This window comes from Mobula hypostoma, chromosome 20, assembly GCF_963921235.1.
Source record: "Mobula hypostoma chromosome 20, sMobHyp1.1, whole genome shotgun sequence".
Classification (NCBI taxonomy): Eukaryota; Metazoa; Chordata; class Chondrichthyes; order Myliobatiformes; family Myliobatidae; genus Mobula; species Mobula hypostoma.
Window position 1 is genome coordinate 46,157,781 of NC_086116.1, and position 20,155 is coordinate 46,177,935.

Below are 20,155 nucleotides of genomic sequence, written 5' to 3' on the forward strand. Positions count from 1 at the left end.
AATCCAGGTCTGTTTCTGGTTTATGCCAGGGGACATATGGGTGCAAAGGGGCATTGATGCTAGATAACCCAAGTGTCTGAAGAGGTCAGGACCTCGGACATTCTCAATGTGGTTCTGACTGTAAGGTTCTGGTCTTACGCTGGAAACATAGTCCCGCGGCATTTGTACAGCTGCTTTCCTGTAATGTAATAAGTGGCCCAAAAACAGGTTGATCATTTTAGATCAACATCACTGCAGAACATTAAAAAATCATTTTCTGTGACCCATTACTGTAATTAATTCCAAATCGCTTGCCTGAGGTGTACGCAAGACTGGCAAAGTTTTACAGCAAGTTTTAGTCTCACCAACGGGGTGATTCCCGGGGCACCAGATGTACTATTTCCTTGGTCCCAGTCCTAGATGTCACTTACATTTATCATCTGCCCTGTCACAGAGTGCCAGGGTTGTTGTATCATACTCCGTAGTCATAGAGAGTCGGGGTGTTAAGGAACCAATCAAAAAGTGCGCTAACTTTTTCGACAGCTAATGACTGAATTGTCCGAAATAAGTGACCTTTTTCTGCAATGTCTTCACCGTGGGGAATTACGTGACAATTACTAAAACAGCTTCTCGTGTTTGTTTTTAGTTCACTAGCGAAGCAATGTGTTCCAAGACATTAGCTATGGGATCATGATTCGGTGATTGCTGGTTTCTATATTTAAATCTCTAACCTCTGCCAGGAATCACCGGAACCTCGGTTGCCTGAGTTTGGAATCCTCACTCTGCAATGTGTTGACCAAAATATTCCAAATCAGCGGAGCAGCACGGGGACTGGTGGAGATCGGTGAGGGGCGGGGAAGTAACGGGATTGGTTGGCTTGGGAACAGATTTTACGGGAATAAAACGCACTTTCCCGGCTATGTTTGCAAAACATTGCAACAAGAGGATAAAACCCCAAGAGCACCATCGGATAGTTGCGCGCGTTGCTGACATACATCATGCTGGGGACCGCGAGAATCCTGTCGTTTCTCTGCATCTCCATCCTTGCAGGTTTGATGTTTCCTACTTTGTGTGTGCGTGTGTCTGAAGCGGTGTGGAAGTGGTGACAGCTCAGTGGAAGCGCTGACTGAATCCAGCAATGCTCCGCAACTGATAACTCGAACTTAAAATAGCGAGGCGAATGTTCCTGAAGGAGTCAAACTCCGAGGGCGCTTGAACTGTGATCATGCAACTGCAGTTACTTTGTTACTGTGGAGAAGACAGACTTTTGAGAGACAATTAGTGGCTGTTATTCAGAATTGGAATGGGCCTAGTGTCTTCAGCGTCTCACCACAGGTTGCACCTCACTTGTTGGAAACGGCTTGGGGTATTTCTCCTTTCATCGCAATGAACAACTCGGGTCCTTTCGGGAAAATTCCGAATGCAATGTTACCCCTCTCTCACCAGACACTGGACCATCAATGCAGGCATTAATGCAGGGCTTTGTTTCACCTCTTCACTGCCTTGTGTTATTGGAAGGTTTTTTTTCGCGTGGAACGTTGTCTGATTTTACGGAACAGTCAATGGGAGCTCCATATTTGTTCCATTTGAGTTGACGGTTCTCCCTACCCCACAGCCCGTCTTATTCTGAATGTCTCATTGATAAAGAATACGCAGTGAAACGTCCGACGAGATTGTGATGCTCCCTGCGGATTATCCCCTCGTGTAGTGTCATTGAAAGTTTGGTGGAGTGTTTTTTTTTCCGAGAGTGGCTGAGTCCTCCCTGCTAACTTTGCAACTGTCCAGAACTCAACCATCCCCCTATCAGGGGCAGGGTGAAGGGACTCTCTTACCTCTTCCGCTACCATCCTTTAGGTTTCATTCAGAAATAGATATGGAAGAGCTAAACTAATTTCACTGTTCCTACTGATGAGATTCTGTCTTTAATGAATGAATTAATTTAGGGAGACAATCCTGGCTGGCAAAAAGAAAGAATTTGATTGGGTTTTGTTCAACGTGGCGAAGAAACTTCTTCACTTGAAACCTGCCCAGAGAGCTAGCACTTATACTGTACTGCGACAATTGTTTAATTGAGTCATTATTGACCTTAACAACTGAATCAAGCCCAAGTACACACTTTACTATTGTCATCTTTAATTCCATTTGTTTAATTATGATTTAAAAATCTATCCGGCCAGAGCTAGAATGTTAAATGAGGATTGTACTTTGTATGCTGTGCGTCGAGTGTACAATAAGTACTGTATTTGGTTTGCATATGCTCTGTACATGGTTTAACGATTATTCCTGCTCAGCCTGTTAATCAGTTTGACATTTATAAGCGACTCTTTATTTAACTTTCGGTGAGAGATATCCGAGTCCAGAACACTACAGCGCAGAAGCAGGCCCTTCGCCCCATCAGGTCCGTGCCAAACTATGTATCTACCTAGTCCCATCGATCTGAACTCGGAGATCCGAAGCTCTCCATATCCCTCCCATCCATGTAGCTATTCAAATTTCTCTTAAATGTTGAAATCGAACTCGCATCCATAAATTCCCCTGGCAGTTCGTTCCACAATGGACAAACAACCGTTTTACTTTGTGGAGGTGCCATTTTCCCAGCTGTGTCTGCAGTTTAGAAAATCTAATTTGGACTGCTGCTGCTCTTTCCTAGTCCCGATTCTCCGGGGATCTGAGACGAGACCTGGGCATGGAGATCAGTCACGCGAGAAGCAAATCGGGAACCTCAAAGCAGTTGAAAACATTGGCTGAAGAACGCGGTAGAACCTTTGGATGACTCAAGAAACCGTGTTAAGGTTTCGTGCGGAGACCTTAGATGGGCGATGCTTCCCCCACGAGTACTATCGAGAGCGTCCTGACAAACTGCACCTCCATCTGGTGTGGGAGCAGCAGAGCATCGGACCGGAAGTCCCCACAAAGGACTGTCAGAATGCCTGAGAGGATCACAGGGGCCTCCTGACCATCCATCGCGGACATTTATCAGGAGCGCTGCGTACGCATGGCCCTTAGTACGTTTGTATTATTAAGGATCCTACCCATCCACCCAGTATCCTCTTTGACTTTCTACAACAGACTCTGATGCGTAAAGACAAGAACGGTCAGGATGGAAAGTGGCTTCTTCCCTCAGGCCATGAGGTTTCTGAACCCCTGCCGCATCTCATTGGAAGTGACACAGCTTAATTTGTTATGTAACCTGCAATATTTAATTTATGCACGTCACTTTGTTTATTGAACGTAATTCATTTGTAGATTTTATTCTTACTTTCCTAAATTATTGTGTTTTATATGTGTACTACTATGCTTTACACCCTAATCCGGAGAAATGTTGTCTCGTTTGACGATATACATGTGTACAGTTACACGAAAATAAACTTGACTTGACTTATTTTCACTTCTCTTTAGATTGCATGTGTTTGAGATTTTAAAATTTATAATAACGACAAATATACATTTACATTGCTTCTTGGTCATCAGAAATAACTTGGCTGCGGTGATCGGTCAGTTCTCAATTTAAAGGAATTATGAAGAGCGAGGCTAAATGTAGGCTGGTAATTTGATCGTGTGTCCTGCTGACAAGAACAGTAGGAGATTTGCCGATGTGACTCTTGACCAGCAGAGGAATCCACAAATGTTGGGTGCCTGCGGGTAAACAGCCGGTGATATCCTGTATTATGGGACAGTACAAGAGCATCTGGGTATTGATGGTGCAATTAATGTCAGTGAAGGGCGAATGATGGATAAACATCAAGTAATTCATAAAATAAGACTGAAATGTGCTCTGTGATAATGCACCAGAAAGCTTTCTTTAATGCACAGCTTTCCTTGAGCCGGACTTGTGTGTAGTTGGAAGAGACGGTGTAGGATGCTCTTTGAAGATCCAGCTGCTTAGTTAAACTTATCGTCAAATGTCGCTGCTGAAATGAGTTTGAAATTAGCATCAGAGTTGTCATCTCTAAGTTTTAACAAATTTGCTGTTGAAAGGAATAGAATGTTTGAAGACTGGGCGACTGTGAGAATTCTTATTGAAGGAGAGTGGAGTAAACGGAACATTAAAATGGATTAATCCTGTTTCATTCTTGGCAAGCTACCAGAGACTATAATACAAGAGTAAACACTGGGAGAATTAGGGATTGCCATCGGGTAGGTCATTTTTGAATAAATGATGTGCACCAGAACATGCGGATTTTGCAAAAAGCATTTGGGAAAGTGCTGCGTACAACTTGTAATAAAGACACACCGGTGTTTAAGTAATTATTGGAAGCACTAAAGAAATGTGTTACAATTATGTTTATCAAAGTAGAAAGAATGGAATTACGTTAGGGTCAACTATTATTTACTTTGAGTTTTACTTGATTTAGAAATAAATAATATTAGACTTGACCAAGGAAGTTAAATTTAAGGAAACGTGGCGCGCTGTACTGACTGATGGCAGGGCGGCCTTGACAGCAAACTGAGAGTTGTAGTTCTGTGCTAAATGGCAGAGTTCAGGTAGATGAGAGGTAGGAAAGGTTTATTCGTGGGATTAGAGGGCCATTTACAAGCAAAACGCAAAGGTCAATAAAGTATATGGCTAAAACCAAAGACCTCAGTAAGGCTCGTCCTTTGTTTCCGGTGAATGAAGTGAACAAATAGGATTGCACTTTGAATCCAGTGACTGGAGTGTGTCTTTAAGGATTGCCCTTTATATATGGTCTAAGGAACATAAAACTAATATTAATTTTCCAGAAGATTTTGAGCTATGGTGCAAGTTTTAGACACCCCAGATTAAGAAGAATAAACACTGCATCAGAACTCAACCCTGCCCTGTGTTTGCAATGGCTGCGGTCAATTAATGACCTTCGTTCGAGGTACAGAAATAGTTGCAATTTGTTTAATATTTATTTTTCCCTTTCTTTTCAGTGGACGTATCCATGACAGCAAAAAACGCCCTTCATGAGTTCCTGAAAACATCTGGATTTCAGCTGATTAAGTCCTTACCGCATAAAACTCAGGAATATCGCTCTGTTGAGCAATGTGCAAAGCGATGTACAAAATACAAAAGATTTGTTTGCAGGTAAATAAGCATTGAATATTACAGGTCAAGTATAATCTGGGCATTACACATAACACAATTGGAATATGTGGAGCTGCATGCCATTGAACAGTTACTAGTTGCCTGATCGTTCCTACCTTATCAACCTTCTCTTTTAGCATCCATCCCCAGTTTCTCACTATCACTCTTAAATGCCTCAGAAGCTTAAAATCTCCTTGGTATCTCAACAGTTGTTGTTTACTGCTTCCTGGGTGGATCTGACAGAAGTTAGCAGAACAAAGAATTCTATGAGGAGTACTATGGAGACGCAATGATGCTCTGCACTTGCCTCGATGCCCAAAGCTGCTCCCAGTAAGTGGAGCATTACTCCAGCTGATTACAGGGGAAGCTAGTTCTGATTTACTTTGGTGCATTGAGTGGGAGCCACTGTAAAAACCCACCTTGCCTTGATATGGTTTTAAGGTCTAGAACTACATTCTGAATGCATTCTCCACTCTCCATGAAAGTTTCTTGGTATTAATGCACTTTACTGATGACAAAGTAACTGCACAGGTACTGTATGTAATGCGGACTTGAACTGGCAATTTAAACAGCCTGAAATTGAAAGTAGGTTCTTCTATTTAATTTTAATTTGATACTTTTCTGTGCTAATTCAAATGAAAGTCTTGTCAATATATATGGTTTCCAAGAATTTTTATTGGTTCATTATGTTGGCTGGTATGATCAGAAAATATTTTGATAGGGAGTGTTTTTCTCTGAAATTATGTATGCAGCATGAAGGCATAAGTTTCTATATTACATCCATTTAACTGTTCATTCACCCATGTGGACATCAGAGTTAACATTATACATAGATCCTCCCTCCCTTAAGTATTCATTTTCATTGTATCATTTCTTAATGTACGCATTACTAAATGACAACAAAAGAGGACTGCGTATCCTCATTATCTAATTTTCACCATTGCAGTTTGACCAGCTGACCCATGCAAACACTGTTTCCGCATTGCTGCTTGGTGGTGAGGTGTGGGCAGTGGAGGTAGCAAGCATATGATGTGAATGGCACTGTTGGGAAGGTGAAGGAAAAGGTGGAAGTGTGTGAGAGAGATCAGTTGGAGACGAAATAGAGACTAGATTCATTACTTTTGGAAAGTTTTATCAAATGAGCATGCTTTGAAGTAGAGGTGCAGGTGTGAGCTGGGAGTGTTGTTGGAGACTGTATTGTGATATGGAGGAAATGGAAATTAGTGCCACGCCGCCAGGTTGGAGAGAAATCTAATCTGAATGGGAAAAGGGAAAGGAGGAGAGTCCAGCAAAAGCTCTGATGAAAGATTCGTGTAGTCTTTAATGGAGTAAACAGAAAGATATTTAAGTAGGGGAGCTTGGCAGCGTTACTGTGAGTAATAAGTGTATAATAACCTCAGACTTGATTATGTCACAATATACGTTCAGCTCTACATGATTGACCTTTCCCTGGAGTGAATATAATAACCACATTTAGGTCATATCCTGTTACTCTGGAAATGTCACTGGCCACTTTCACTTTTCCAGGTCAAATCTGCATCAAGTGATTTCAAAGTTCAAATTGAAAGTAAATTTATTATCAAAGTACATATATGATACCATACGATTCATTTTCTTGTAGGCATTCACAGCAAATATAAGGAAACATAATAGAATTACTGAAAAACCATATAACAATCAATGTATAAAATACAACAAATTGTGCAAATACAATACGAAAGAAAAACAATCAAAATGATAATAAAAAATAAATATCAGGAATATGAGTTGTAGAGTCCTTAAAAATGAGCTCATAGATTGTATAATCAGTTCAGTGCTGGGGTGAGTGAAGCAAGTGAAGTTATCCCCTTTGGTTCAAGAGCCTGGTGGTTGGGGGGTAATGACTGTTCCTGATCCTGGTAGAGTGGGACCTGAGGATCCTGTAACACCTGCCTGATGGCAGCAGTGAGACGAGAGCATGGCCTGGACGGTGGAGGTCCTTGATGATGGATGCTGCTTTCCTGAAACCATGCTCCTTGTAGATGTGCTCAATGGTGGGAGGGCTTTAACTGTGATAAACTGGGTTGTATCCAGTACCTTTTGCCATGTAGTGTGGTTGGATTAGCCAAGATTGATTTGATGAGCAATCATTGATCACTCCAGGAACAACCACACTTAAGATGTGCTACTCTGGACTGGGAGTTCATTAAGTCCCATTTTACCTCTTCTCCTTCATGTACCTGCTCTGCATCTTCTTGGCCGAATAGATCTCAGTCACATTCTGATTCGATGCGACAAGTCCTTCCTTCAAATTCAGACTTCCGAATACAGTACCTATAATGGATGCTCAGTAGCACTGAGGCACATCCGTGGTAGTGGGATGGTTCATGCGCTCAGAGACAGCAATGCAGGTGAAGAGGAATTTGAGAAACAAATAATTCATGAAGCTGGATTTGTGGAGGTGATTTAGAACTATTCAGTACAGAAACAGCCCAACTGATCCATGCCAACAAATATCCACCCGAGCTAGCCCCATTTGCCCGTGCTTGTCCATACCCTTGTAAACCAATCCTATCAATTTATCTGTCCATTGGCTTAAAAATTGTTAATTGTACCTGCATTAACCACTTCCTCTGGCAGCTCATTTCATACATACTCTCTTTTGTGTTTGAAAAAAATCACTTCAAATTACTATTAGATATTTTCCCTGTCACTTCAAACTAGCTCTTGATTCTCCAACCCTGGAAAGAAGACCTGAGTGTGTCCACCCTACCTATACTCCTCATCATTTTATTACACGTCTACAATCATCTCTCAGTTTCCTTTGCTTCATTGAAAAGTCCTAGTCTGTCCACCCTCTCACTGTAACTCAGTCCCTCAAGTCCTAGCAATGTACATGTAAGGTTAGTTAAAAAATACCAGCGGTGGCTTGAAATTGATGTTGGGTGATGGTGAAATGTGGCCCATTTTAAAAGTCATCATTCTCTCGCCTCTGTTGGAATTAATTAATAGGTGGGAGCATCACAGAGGTTTGTGTGATCTGGTACATACACTCAGTGGCCACTTTATTAGGCTCAGGAGTGTGATCTTCTGCTCCTGTCGCCCTTTCACTTCTAGGTTCAATGTGTTGTTCATTCAGAGATGCTCTTCTACACACCACTGTTGTAGTGCATGGTCATTTGAGTTACTGTTGCCTTCCGGTCAGTTTTAACCAGTCTGGTCATTCTCCTCTGATCTCTCTCATTAACAAGGCATTTTTACCCACAGAACTGCTGATGACTGGATGTTTTCTTTGTGTTTTTTTTTTGCACCGTTATCTATAAACTCTGGAGATTGTTGTGTGTAAAAATCCCAGGAGATTCTAAAATAGTCAAACCACTGACAGTCATTCTTTGGTCAAGGTCACTTAGATCAATTTCTTCCCAATTCTGATGTTTGGTGTGAATAATAACCTCAATTCTTGACCATGTCGGCATGCTTTTATGCATTGGGATGCTGCCACATGATTGGCTGATTAGATATTTGCATGAACAAGCAGGTGTGCTGGCATCCCTAATAAAGTGGCCACTGGGTGTACATATTGTGACACTGAAACACCTTCAAAGGAAGCATTAAGTTAAATACATTATTTTTTTCTTCAGTATTAGCTTCTAGGGTATCTTGTTTCTGAGGCAGTGAGTACTGGGAAAAAAAATATTGAGGCAACTTAATAAAGGCTTCCGGTTCATAACATCAGAGTTGAAGGGAATTGGAAAATAACTTGACATGCTTGATATATCAGCAGCTTTCTCTTCTTTCAGGAAAGCCCTGGCTACTTGGAATCTGATACAATCCCCAATTTTCCAATTATCCTTCAGTTTCCCACTCCCAAATGGTCTTGGAAAGATTGTGGCCACTTGCAGATTAAATCTCTGTATAAACTGAGATTATATAGTCTAAAAGTATAATCTCAGATTATACAGTCTTTTATTTTTCTTCATCATAAACTCACCTTCCACATGAGTCAAATGACAAAATGGACATTTTGTAGCAACTTAAATACTGCGTTAGATGACATTAGCTAGTTAGGCATAGATTAGTAACAAACTTGGGATAGGCACGGAGATATACAGCATGAAAACAGGCCCATCAACCCGATTCATCCACCCATGCTGACTGAATTAACTAGCTACATGCTCCCATTTCCCTGCCTTTGGCCTATATCCTTCTGTTCCTTTCCTATTCATGTATCTGTAAACTGTTTTTCAAACACTGTGATTGTATCTGCCTTGACCATCTCCTCCGCCAATTTGTTCTACATACGCACCACCTAAAATGTGAACAATCTGCTTCTCAGATTGCCTTTAAAACTTTCCCATTTCAGCCTAAACCTATGCACCCTAGTTAAAAACTTTGCATTTGTGACGATTTAACCAATGCTCTTCATATTTTATAAATTGGTAATCTGTCACAGATACTGAGGTACCATCCATACGGTTCATTTCATTCCAACAGAACAATGAGGTAGTGTTAGGTAAACAATAACAGAATGCAGAATATAGTGTTACAGTTATGGCAAACAATAAGGTATCAGTTGGTAACAGGGTGGATTGTGATGTCCTGTCTTACTGAGGGATAGTTCAATTGTCTTATAACAGTGGGTAGAGGCTGTCCTTGAGTCTAGTGGTACATGCTTTCAAGCTTTTGTATCTTCTGCCCAATGGGAGCAGAGAGAAGAGAGAATGACCATGATGGTTAGTGTCTTTGATTATATTGGTTGCTTGACCAAGGCAGCAAGAAGTGCACAAAGTCCATGAAGGGGAGATTGGTTTTTATAATGTGCTGAACTGTTTCCACCACCTTATTAAAACATAAATTTATTCAACAACTGGCACTATAGAATAATCAGGACTTTATAAGCTATTTACAGTTTCAATATTTGAATCCCTGAGAGGCTTGGTGTCCTTGGAAATCCCCCATTGTGCCCATCGAGTCTGTGCGCTCCTTCTCCAAGAGTACCTTGGCACAAATGTAACTCTGGGAGAGGGGCAGGCAATTGGCTCGAGCTGAGCTCTTCACTACCTGCCACCCAGATCTGTAAGGGACCAGCTTGGCAACCCAGGAGCAAAGTGAGCAGGAGATCCCCTGAGTGACCTTTTGCCTGCTGATTCCACGACTCTCTGCAGCTCTTTGCAGTCGTAGGCAGAGCAGTTGCCATATCAAGCAATGATATATCCAGATAGGATGCTTTCCATGCTGCTTCAATGACAATTGGTGAGGGAGAATGCCAAATTTCTTTAGCCTCCCGAAGAAGTAAAGACATTGGTGAGCTTTCTAGTTTCTGTTATCTATGTGTTTGGACCTGAACAGGCTGTTGGTGATATTTACTCCTAGGAATTTGATGCTCTCAACCCTGTTGCCCTCGGCACTGTTGTTGTAAACAGAAGCATGTGCAGTGCTCCCATTCCTGAAAGTGATGGCCAGCTCTTTTGTTCTGCTGACACTGAGGGAGAAGTTGTTGTCATGACACCATGTAAATCAGCTTTGTATCTCCTTCCTGTCCTGCAATTCATTGTTCTCTGAGATGTGGCTTATCTTTTGGAAACTTTAAATGGAGTTAGAGCAGAATCTTGCCATAAAAGCACACGTGCACGGGGAATTGAGTAGGGGGCAAAAGGCATAGCTATCTGGGGCAATGGTGTTGAGATTAATCATGACAGAGATGTTGCTCCCTATCCTTACTGTTTTTGGTCAGTTGGTCAGGAAACCAGTGAGCCAGTTGCAGGCTCCTGCACTCGCGTCAGAACAATCCTAGTCTATACAATCACTTGAAGCTTTATCATTCAGACAATATCCTGCAACATCACTGCCGTGCGCTTTTTGGGGCTGCCACATCTTTTCTGCAGTGCGGTGACCAGAACTGCTCACAATAGGTTAAATTAGGCTGACCAATGCCTGGTGCAACTGCGGTATGATATCCCAACACTAATTCAAAAGATCACAGATGCAAGAATAGAATGAAACGCAATTTTTTTCTTAAAATTGCACATACTTCTGCACCAGAATAATGGGACTTATTCAGATGATTTTGTGTGAGTGAAACTATTGCAACTAAGCGTTGGTGTCTTATGTTTATTCGTCTGTGCGTTCTGCATCTGGGTCGGATAATCCCATTGCTCCTTGCAGCTAGTTTCACTTCGGCAGAAGGTGGTTTACTTCTAGTCCTGTGATGGGTCTAAGCAAAATGGGACTAACTTGCTGCTTTGGTTTACAGGGCTTTTTTCTTTGTTAAGACAGAGAAGAAATGTCATCTGCTGTCATTTAACAGCAAAACAAAAGGAGTGAAAGGAAAGCAGAGTTCAGAATGTGACCTGTATGAGAGAAAAGGTAAGGTCAACGAAACTGAAGCAGTGCCTGATATGATTTAGGAAGCATGTACTTACAGGCTAATTGTTAATTGAGAGGTGATGGGAACATGCAAATTAGGAGCTGGAGTAGCCTAGGACTTGCTCTGCCATTCAGTAATATGGCTGATCGTGCTGTAATCGTAATTCTGTATTCTTCTTCAAAGAAAGGGGCTTCCCTTCCTCCACCATAAATGCTGGCCTCAACCTCACCTCTTCCATTTTGCACATGTCTGCCCTCAGCCCATCTTCCTGCCACTCCACCAGGCATAGGGTTCCTCTTGTCCTCACCTACCACCCCACCAGTCTCCACGTCCAACATATAATTCTCCTTAACTTCCGTCCTCTCCAATGGGATCCCGCCAGCAAGTCCATCTTTCCCTCCCCCCACACCCCACTCTCTGCTTTCTGCAGAGCTCGCTCCTTACATAACTCCCTTGTCCAATCATCCCTTCCCACTGATCTCCCTCCTGGCACTTTTCCTTGCAAGTGGAACAAGTGCTACACCTGCCCCACTACAATTCAGGGCCCTAAACAGTCTTTCCTGGTGAGGTACACTTCACCTGTGAGTCTGTTGGGGTCATCTACTGTACCTGGTGCTCCTGGTGCGGCCTCCTGTATATCGGTGAGATCTAACATAGATTGGGAGACCACTTTGTCAAGCACTTATGCTCTCTCTGCCAGAAGAAGCGGGAGCTCCCAGTGGCCACCCATTTTAATCGCACTTCCCATTCCTGCTCTGACATGTCAGTCCATGGCCTCTTCTGCTGTTGCGATGAGGCCCCACTCAGGTTGGAAGAACAACACCATATATCTCGTCTGCGTAGCCTCCAACCCGATGGCATGAGCATCGATTTCTCGAACTTCTGGTATTGCCCCGCACCCCCAGCCTTGCTTCATCATTCCCCTTCCCCTTTTCCCTCGCTCATCCTATCTCCTTACCTGCCCATCACCTCCCTCCGGTGCTCCTCCTTTTCTTTTGTCCATGGCCTGCTGTCCTCTCCTATCAGATCCCCCCCTTCTCCTGCCCTGTATCTCTTTCACCTATCAACTTCTCAGCTCTTTACTTCACCACCCCCCCCTCCTGGTTTGACCTATCACCTTATGTTTCTTCCTCCCCTCCCCCCATCTTCTAACTCTGACTCCTCTTTTTTTTCTCTCCAGTCCTGATAAAGGCTCTCAGCCCGAAATGTAGACTGTTTACTCTTTTCTATAGATGCTGCCTGGCCTGCTGAGTTCCTCCAGCATTGTGTGTTGTCTGTATTCTAATTCCTACCCTCACCCCAGGCAACCTTTCAACTCTCATTTATCTAACGTTGCCTTAAAACATTCAGACCCTCTTTGACTGAAAATGACTGAAACAGAGCTTCAGTTGCTCAGTAAAAGGCCATTCGGCCCACCATGTCCATGTTGCCCCTGTGCATACTGTACGAATCCTATTTAGCTGCATCCTTTCTGCTCCTCCCTGCCATGACCACTTCACGTTGTCTGGTCCACTTCTAATCTCTCCGCTTGATCTGTGGTGTGACTCCCCAGTTGCTTGCCCCCTCGTTCTGTATATCCTGCTACCCATTCAGATCCGCTCTAATTTAAAGCTATTATCGTGTACACCGTATACAACCCTGAGATTCATTTTCTTGCAGGTGCCTGCAGGAAGATAAAGAAATCCATTAGAATCCATGAAAACTCATACATAACAAAGCCTCTGCAACATACTCCTCTTTTCAGGTCTTCTTGCCCAACACCTTAGTTTACCCCCTTCAGATCTGTCTGAGCTTCACCCTGCCCGGTCAGTTTGCTAGATGCAGTTGGGCCATCCTGCCGCCCCTGTGCCACCTCCATGCCCCGCCGCCTGCTAATTCTGAGCTCTTCCTGGTTTACTCAACCTGTTCTTGCTTCACCCAACCTTGTCAGCTGACTTGTCACTCAGCATCTATTCGTAGTGCCCGGCCAACTGTCAATCACATCTTATAATTTTTCCGAATTCCTTGGCTAGTTGCTCCCTCACTCCGTCTATCCCTGCTCCTGGTTCAGCCCTACGCGGTGTGCTCGGCCATCATGCCTTCATGTCGGCTTGCTCACACGTCACTGTATCCCTTCCAGATCCACTTGAGCTTCATCTTGCCCAATCTGCACCTTTACTTTGCCCTTTGCACTCCGGATTATCCAGCATTTTCTCTTCCACCCGCCTTACGGGTTCACTCTCGCTTTGCTCTGCCTTCTCGACGGCATCTCCTCATTGTCCGGTCCGCTTTCAAGCATCCTGCTCTTCCCCACTTCATCCTGTGGTGGAAGGGTGTTCTAAATATTTTCTCTCAGTGGTGTTATAACCCCTGAGAGAAAATGTCACTTCCCGAACCTGTAACAAGTTAGTTCTACATTCTCCCGCGAGAAAGCATCCTCTCCTGAACGGTAACGTCAAGATTCTTTAAGGACTTGTATCGTTGCCTCTCACTCTCTTATACCTGAGCAGATATAAGCTCAGCATGTCCCACGTTTATGCATTCAGGTATCAGTCTAATCAACCTTTTCTGAACAGTTTTCATTGAAACTGTATCTTTATTTAAATAATGAGAAAAAGATTGTGCAGTGTTTCAGGTGAAGTCTCACCATTGGTCTGTATAATGGAAGTACTGATATTTAATTCCCCTCACAGTGAAACAATTTTCTGTAACTTAGTGTGGCACAGAAGCCATTTGCCCAATATTGGTTCAGAGCAGAGCTATTACTGCCATTCCTGCTTCTTAATCCTCTGCAACTCCCTTTGCCTATTAATCTAATGAAGGCATAATTCACAGTAAACAAATTTTCTCATCAGCAGGTTTTGGAAGGGGAAGGTGTGTGGATCGTTCAGTCAAAATTGATTTGATTACAGAGGACAGGCAAACTCCAGGCAGACAGTTGCCCAGTTCGGGCTCGAACCTAGGCTCTCGCAGCTGTGAGGCATTCCTAGTCACTTGTGTACTTGGCCATTAAAATTCTTGTTTAAGTTATTCACCCTCCTTTAATTTCCATTATTGATTTCTTAATTTCTCATTTCTATATTCCTAACACTTTTATTCTATTAACCCTTTTGTTTTTAAGAAATCTGCGGAAACTCAGATGTGCTTGGGATGGATCCATTAAAATTTGAAAGATAATTTTGATTTCAAGACCTAATTTGCTGGTTCTCTCGTTCCCTCACAAGGTCCCTTACTTTAATTTATCATCTGAAGAATGTTGACCATGATGTAAAGTGAGGGGATTTTTCTTATGATGCTGAAATTCTTCCTCCTTGTCTGTTCTGTGCATTGGGTAGTCAAGACAGGGAATACTGGCTCAGTACTCGTCTTATCATTGTGTACATTTGAAAGTATTTCATTTAGAAAAATGCTTCCTCTAATACATATTGCAATAGATGAGATGTATTAATTTATGTGTTTGGTATGAACAGAATTCTAATTTTATTGGCAGATTTCATTAGAGAATGCATTATTGGGAAAGGAAAAAACTACCAGGGTACAAAGTCAGTGACAGAAAGTGGACAAACTTGTCAGTACTGGAATTCGACAATCCCACATGACCATCGGTAACTTTTAAAAGCATACTCGGACTTGAAATATGTTATTTATTTCATTAATGGCAACTGTTCCAAAGGAGCTATACCCACCATGTTTATGTTCATTTGACAAGGTTGTGAATGTGCTTAACAGTTACACACCTAGGGACTTTCTATTTCTTTTGTTTTACAATGTGCAGTGTTTTAAAATCTTATTTAGTTACTGACCTTTTTTACTCTACTTTCTTCTGCTCGTTCAACCTTCCAAAATCTCACCAATGAAAGGACACCAATTGCTTTGACTTCACTGATTAAATGTGTTCTTGTTGGAAAACTGTGACAATAGCAGAAAAGAATTAAGAAAAAAATAATTGGCTACATAGAAAGATTACAAACTATCATGAATATGAAACTATGTGTAGAAAAATCGTTTTTAATTCTTGGGTTATGTTAAGAAATCTTCCAAAAAGAGAAATGTACTTTTCATTAATCGTTTAACAAAGATTTCAGTCCTCCTACATATATGTTATTGACTTATCAGTCCCTAGGGAGGTAATTGAAGCTAAACCTTTGATTCTTCCAATATACTTCTTATCACTCACAAAAGAATGCTCTTGTTCTTCGAAGATTAGTAACTTGCAGATGTTCTGACATTTTTTATGGCTTTTCTAAGGAAATGTAAAGGAAATGCATAAGCTTTAGTTTCACTCACAAAATTACTTTGTGAGCTGATCAGCACTTATTGAAAACATGATAAATATCCATCTTGAGACATTCTCAGGGATTTTGTCAGAATGTTCAAGTAACAACCCTTTATCCATTAAAAGAAATATGCTTTGTAACCACATTTTTAATGCTCTTTGCATACTTCAAAAAGATGTGGATATTTTTGACCCGTGTCACCTGCACAATTCTTAGATTCACTCCTTTCAGTATAAATTTATTTCTTTTATACTTAGAACCGTGCATTTACAGGTCTTGTTTCAAGTAAATTACTAATTATTGTTCATGTAGTTGTTTCTCCCAGTCTGAATTTGACTGAAATCTAAACCAGGTTTCAGAATCTAGTTTTATTACAAAAAACAAAATGTTGGAGGAGTTCAGAATCTGTCGAGATAGAGGTATGGTTAATGTTTTGTTCAAAACCCTACATGTACTTTGTCCATTTTTAGAAACAAAAGTTACAAGTGGATTTTTTCCTCTTTTATAGAACAGTACAAAACAGGAACAGGACTTTCATCCCACTGTTCTGCTAAACCTATTACATTAGCAACCTAATGTCCAACTAATCTAATTCCTTCTCCTCAACTAATGCCTACGTCCCTTCATTTCCTGCACATTCATGCCTTTTGAATACCCCTATCATCTTTGCCGCCACCACCACCTCAGGCAGCTCATTCCAAGCAGAAAATACTCTACTCTCTGCAGGGGGTGGGTGGGGCATGTGATGGAGACTTTACTCACATATCTCCTTTGAACCTCAACCCTTCTCACCTTAAATGCGTATCCTTTGGTATTAGACATTTCAACCTTGAGGGAAATTAAAAGATAATGGCTATATACTCAATCCATGCCTCTCATAATCTTTATAATCCACTGTCAGGTCTCCCCTCAGCATCCACTACTCCAGACAAAATAACCTAAGGTTGTCTAACCTCTAATCCGGGCAGCATGTTGATCTTCTGCACCCTCTCTGAAGTCTCAATGTCATTCAAATATGAGGGCAACAGAACTGAATGCAATCCTCCAGAAATGGCTTAACTAAGGTTTTATAAAGCTACAACACACCTCCTGACTCCGGAACTCAATTCCTCAATTAATAAAGGCGATTACTTTACCTTATCCTACTCCTTACCCCACCCCATGGTGGTTTAGTGAGCACATGGATATCAAACTAGTGCTGTAATAATTTTTAATTTAATCTTAATACTTAAAGATGATTTCCAATCAAAACTATGTTTTATGTCACTGGTAATTAAATAAATAGTGCAAAGAGAAAGGGAAAAAAATTGTGAGGTAGTGTACATGGGTTCTATTCAGAAACCAGATGGCGGAGGGGAAAAAGCTTTCCCTGAGATGTTGAATGTGTGCCTTCAGGCTCCTAAACCTCCTCCTTGGTAGTAGCAATGAGAAGATGAACGAAGATAGAGATATGTAATTCTGACTAACTAAGATGCAGCAAATATAATGCTTGCCATTTAGATTGGTGTTTTGAGCTTTCAGAAAATGGAAAGGGATAAGTGCAATCTTTTTTCAATGCAGAGTTTCTTATCCTTATTGATTGCACTCGGTTGAAGAATATCTAGGCTGAATTAGATGTTGGTGTCATTCTCCTTTTAGGACATATTGTGTGATCAAATGCAGAGTAAAACCCAGTAATAAGTCATTCATTTTTCATTGGTGTCATTGAATAGACATGTTAATTATGACCAAATCCGGCATTTTCTGTGCTGTTGATTCAATTCATGGAACTGAACTGAGATTTTTCAATCTTAATCTAGATGACATTTTATTACACCCGAATGAACTAGATTAAAAGCATGTTCTGAGAGGAGAGAGGAAAAGGAAATTGATAAAGTCCAGATGATGTTAAATTTATCTGGTTGCACACTTTGAAATTCAATATATTTTATAATTTTTTTTAGATTGGATATGGGCTGCGTATATCTTTGACTGGATCCAAATTTTATCTGCTTTACTAGGTTCTTGCCTTCAAATAAATGGAATAAGAAGCTGCAGGAGAACTATTGCAGGAATCCAAAAGGCGATGAAGGAGGCCCGTGGTGCTTTACAACGGATCCAACGATTCGGGCGGAGAGCTGTGCCATTCCGCAATGTTCAGAAGGTAACATGGTCTCTTGAAGTGCTCAGATATTATGAAACTATTTTCCATAAATGTTAAAATTCTAGATTTAAATATGGTTTGCAGAATTGGTTCAGTGAAATTAAGAGTCTGTAGTTAAAATGTGTATCTCATACTTTTGGCTTTGCCTTGTGTGATATTTATGGTGTACGATGAGAGGAAACAACCTTGCTCATAAATATTCATTCACTTCAGCCTTTTCATGCCTTCTTTGATTTACATGTCATCACTGATGAACATGTTAAAACCTCTTTTTAAGAATTGTCCTGTTTTGATATTTAGTTGAATGCATGATGTGTAATGGGGAAAGTTACAGAGGACCCATGGACCACACAGTGTCTGGAAAGGAATGTCAGCGTTGGGACCTGCAAGAGCCGCATCGACACAGATTCAGCCCTGAACGGTGAGGGACAGAGTAGTGCAAGGACGCTTGCTGTCTCACACTTCTTCATCAAACAAAGTGTTCTAAATGACTCAGCTAAGTTGATCCACTTTGCTAGCCATTAAGTGCTATTTAATGCCAACTTGCAGAATTCAAATTAACAAATAAATAAGGGCTCCAGTACTTTGAACTCGGACTGAGTGGAAGAATTCACCTGGAATGGGCTCTACAGCTTCTGTCAAGAGTGTTCAGAAAACTTCCCTTGATCTGGCGTAATGGAAATCTTGAGGATGGTTAACTTGGATGGGGAAAAAAAAAATCTCAGGCTGATGTACTTGCTGTTATAATTTTGCAATGGACCCATGATCATGGAGATTTGCATGAAAGCTGAATGTGCTTATCATTTCCATCATTTGCCTGAAATGGCAGTGTTATGTAAATATAATAATTCCTCATAGAATAATTGTGCGGTTGTTATGTTCCAAAATATTTGTTGGTTTTGTAGAACACTCCCTCTTCTTGGGATACATGGAACTTCTTGGGTCAGTTTGAATTTGATTTTTGTTTCTCTATTGCAATGAGAATAATTCAAATCAGCCATTACAACTGTTTTGGTTTACTGTGCAGATTTCCTGATAAGGGGCTTGATGATAATTACTGCCGAAATCCAAATGGCCTTGCTAAGCCCTGGTGCTATACGCTTGACCCCAAGACCCCTTGGGAATATTGTGCAATTAAAGAATGTGGTGAGTAAATATTTATTTTCTTTTTACTGCTAGAAAATAAGAGAAGTTGGCTTCCCACTTACTTGCCCTCCAATTTATGCTGAAGTCCCTGGTCTTTGCTGGTCACTTCTCTAACTTTTAAAAGCATTCAGTTCCGAATACAGTAGTGTGATTCTTATTTTCCTTTGTACTCTACACTAGCTGAGAGGGAAAGGTGTAGTGACTGCACCTCTTGCGTTGAATTGTTAGCAGTTGAACACAGAGGTAATGATCTTTTTAGTGATGTCTGGTGTGACTAATATGTGTTATTTGCAAAATCGCCCTTCCCCTCCTCTGATCATAAATGACTCAGAAACTGAACTTTGGAGTTCAGCTAATCCTTTGGGAATCTAACTAAACCACCGTCACTCCAGGGACTTTTTCTAATGCAGGAGACAGTTCAAAGCTTCTCAACTTGTTTTTTTTTCTTTCTTTGTGCACTTCCTCAATCTCTAAGTTTATATAATAGATCATTTCAAGATATTTGCTGATTAAAACGTTTATTTATTTTGAGCAGGAGCATCTATGAACTTAATTGTCATCATGAATATAATTTAGCATTTCTCCGAAAACTGTGGGCTGGAAATTAATTTTATTGACCTGAATATCAGGAGGGAAATATGTCCAGTGCTAAATGGCAAAGACAGTTTATTCCTCCCTGTACTTTGCTGGGATTGTGAGCTCAGTAATAACTTCCAAGTGTCAAAAACAACTCAGTTATCTAAACGACCCTTTCTAAAAAAAATCTTTGAAATTTTTCAGTTCATAATTGTGACCATGATTTGGAGATGACCACAAAATGTTTCAAGGGGCTTGGCAAGAGTTATAGAGGAACCGTAAATACCACCCCTTCGGGAATCCCCTGCCAACGGTGGGATTCGCAGACTCCTCACCGTCACACTTTCATTCCTGAGGACTATAAGTGCAAGTGAGTAATCCAGGCTTCAGCTGAGGTTTTATAAGCCATGTGTATGCTTCTTTCTTTCCCTTTTATGAGTTAGTAATATTTTCCATATGGTGTGGGGTTTTTTTTCTCCACATAATATATTTTTATGAGATAATTGCTTTCAACAAAAAGTTGGGAAGAATGTATAAGCCATTCAGCTCATCTGGTCAACTTCAGTATTTATATTCCACAAGAGTCCTTCTCCCATTGTCCAACTCGGTCACCATATATATTTATTCCTTTCTTCTCTTAAATCTAAGAATTATTAAGA

General features: G+C 41.1%; 1 protein-coding gene across 1 annotated transcript in view; it reads left to right on the forward strand.

Annotated features, from left to right (window-relative positions):
- The first annotated feature begins 889 nt into the window (after nt 1–889).
- The window catches only part of hgfb (hepatocyte growth factor b), a 51,074-nt gene continuing 31,808 nt past the window's right edge, over nt 890–20,155 (forward strand). Inside the window, exons 1-8 of the mRNA XM_063072792.1 lie at nt 890–1,029; nt 4,876–5,029; nt 11,262–11,374; nt 14,845–14,959; nt 17,632–17,774; nt 18,075–18,195; nt 18,802–18,920; nt 19,701–19,866. Coding sequence (XP_062928862.1) covers nt 978–1,029; nt 4,876–5,029; nt 11,262–11,374; nt 14,845–14,959; nt 17,632–17,774; nt 18,075–18,195; nt 18,802–18,920; nt 19,701–19,866 — 983 coding nt within the window. The 5' untranslated portion in view covers nt 890–977. The remainder of the gene's footprint in view (nt 1,030–4,875; nt 5,030–11,261; nt 11,375–14,844; nt 14,960–17,631; nt 17,775–18,074; nt 18,196–18,801; nt 18,921–19,700; nt 19,867–20,155) is intronic.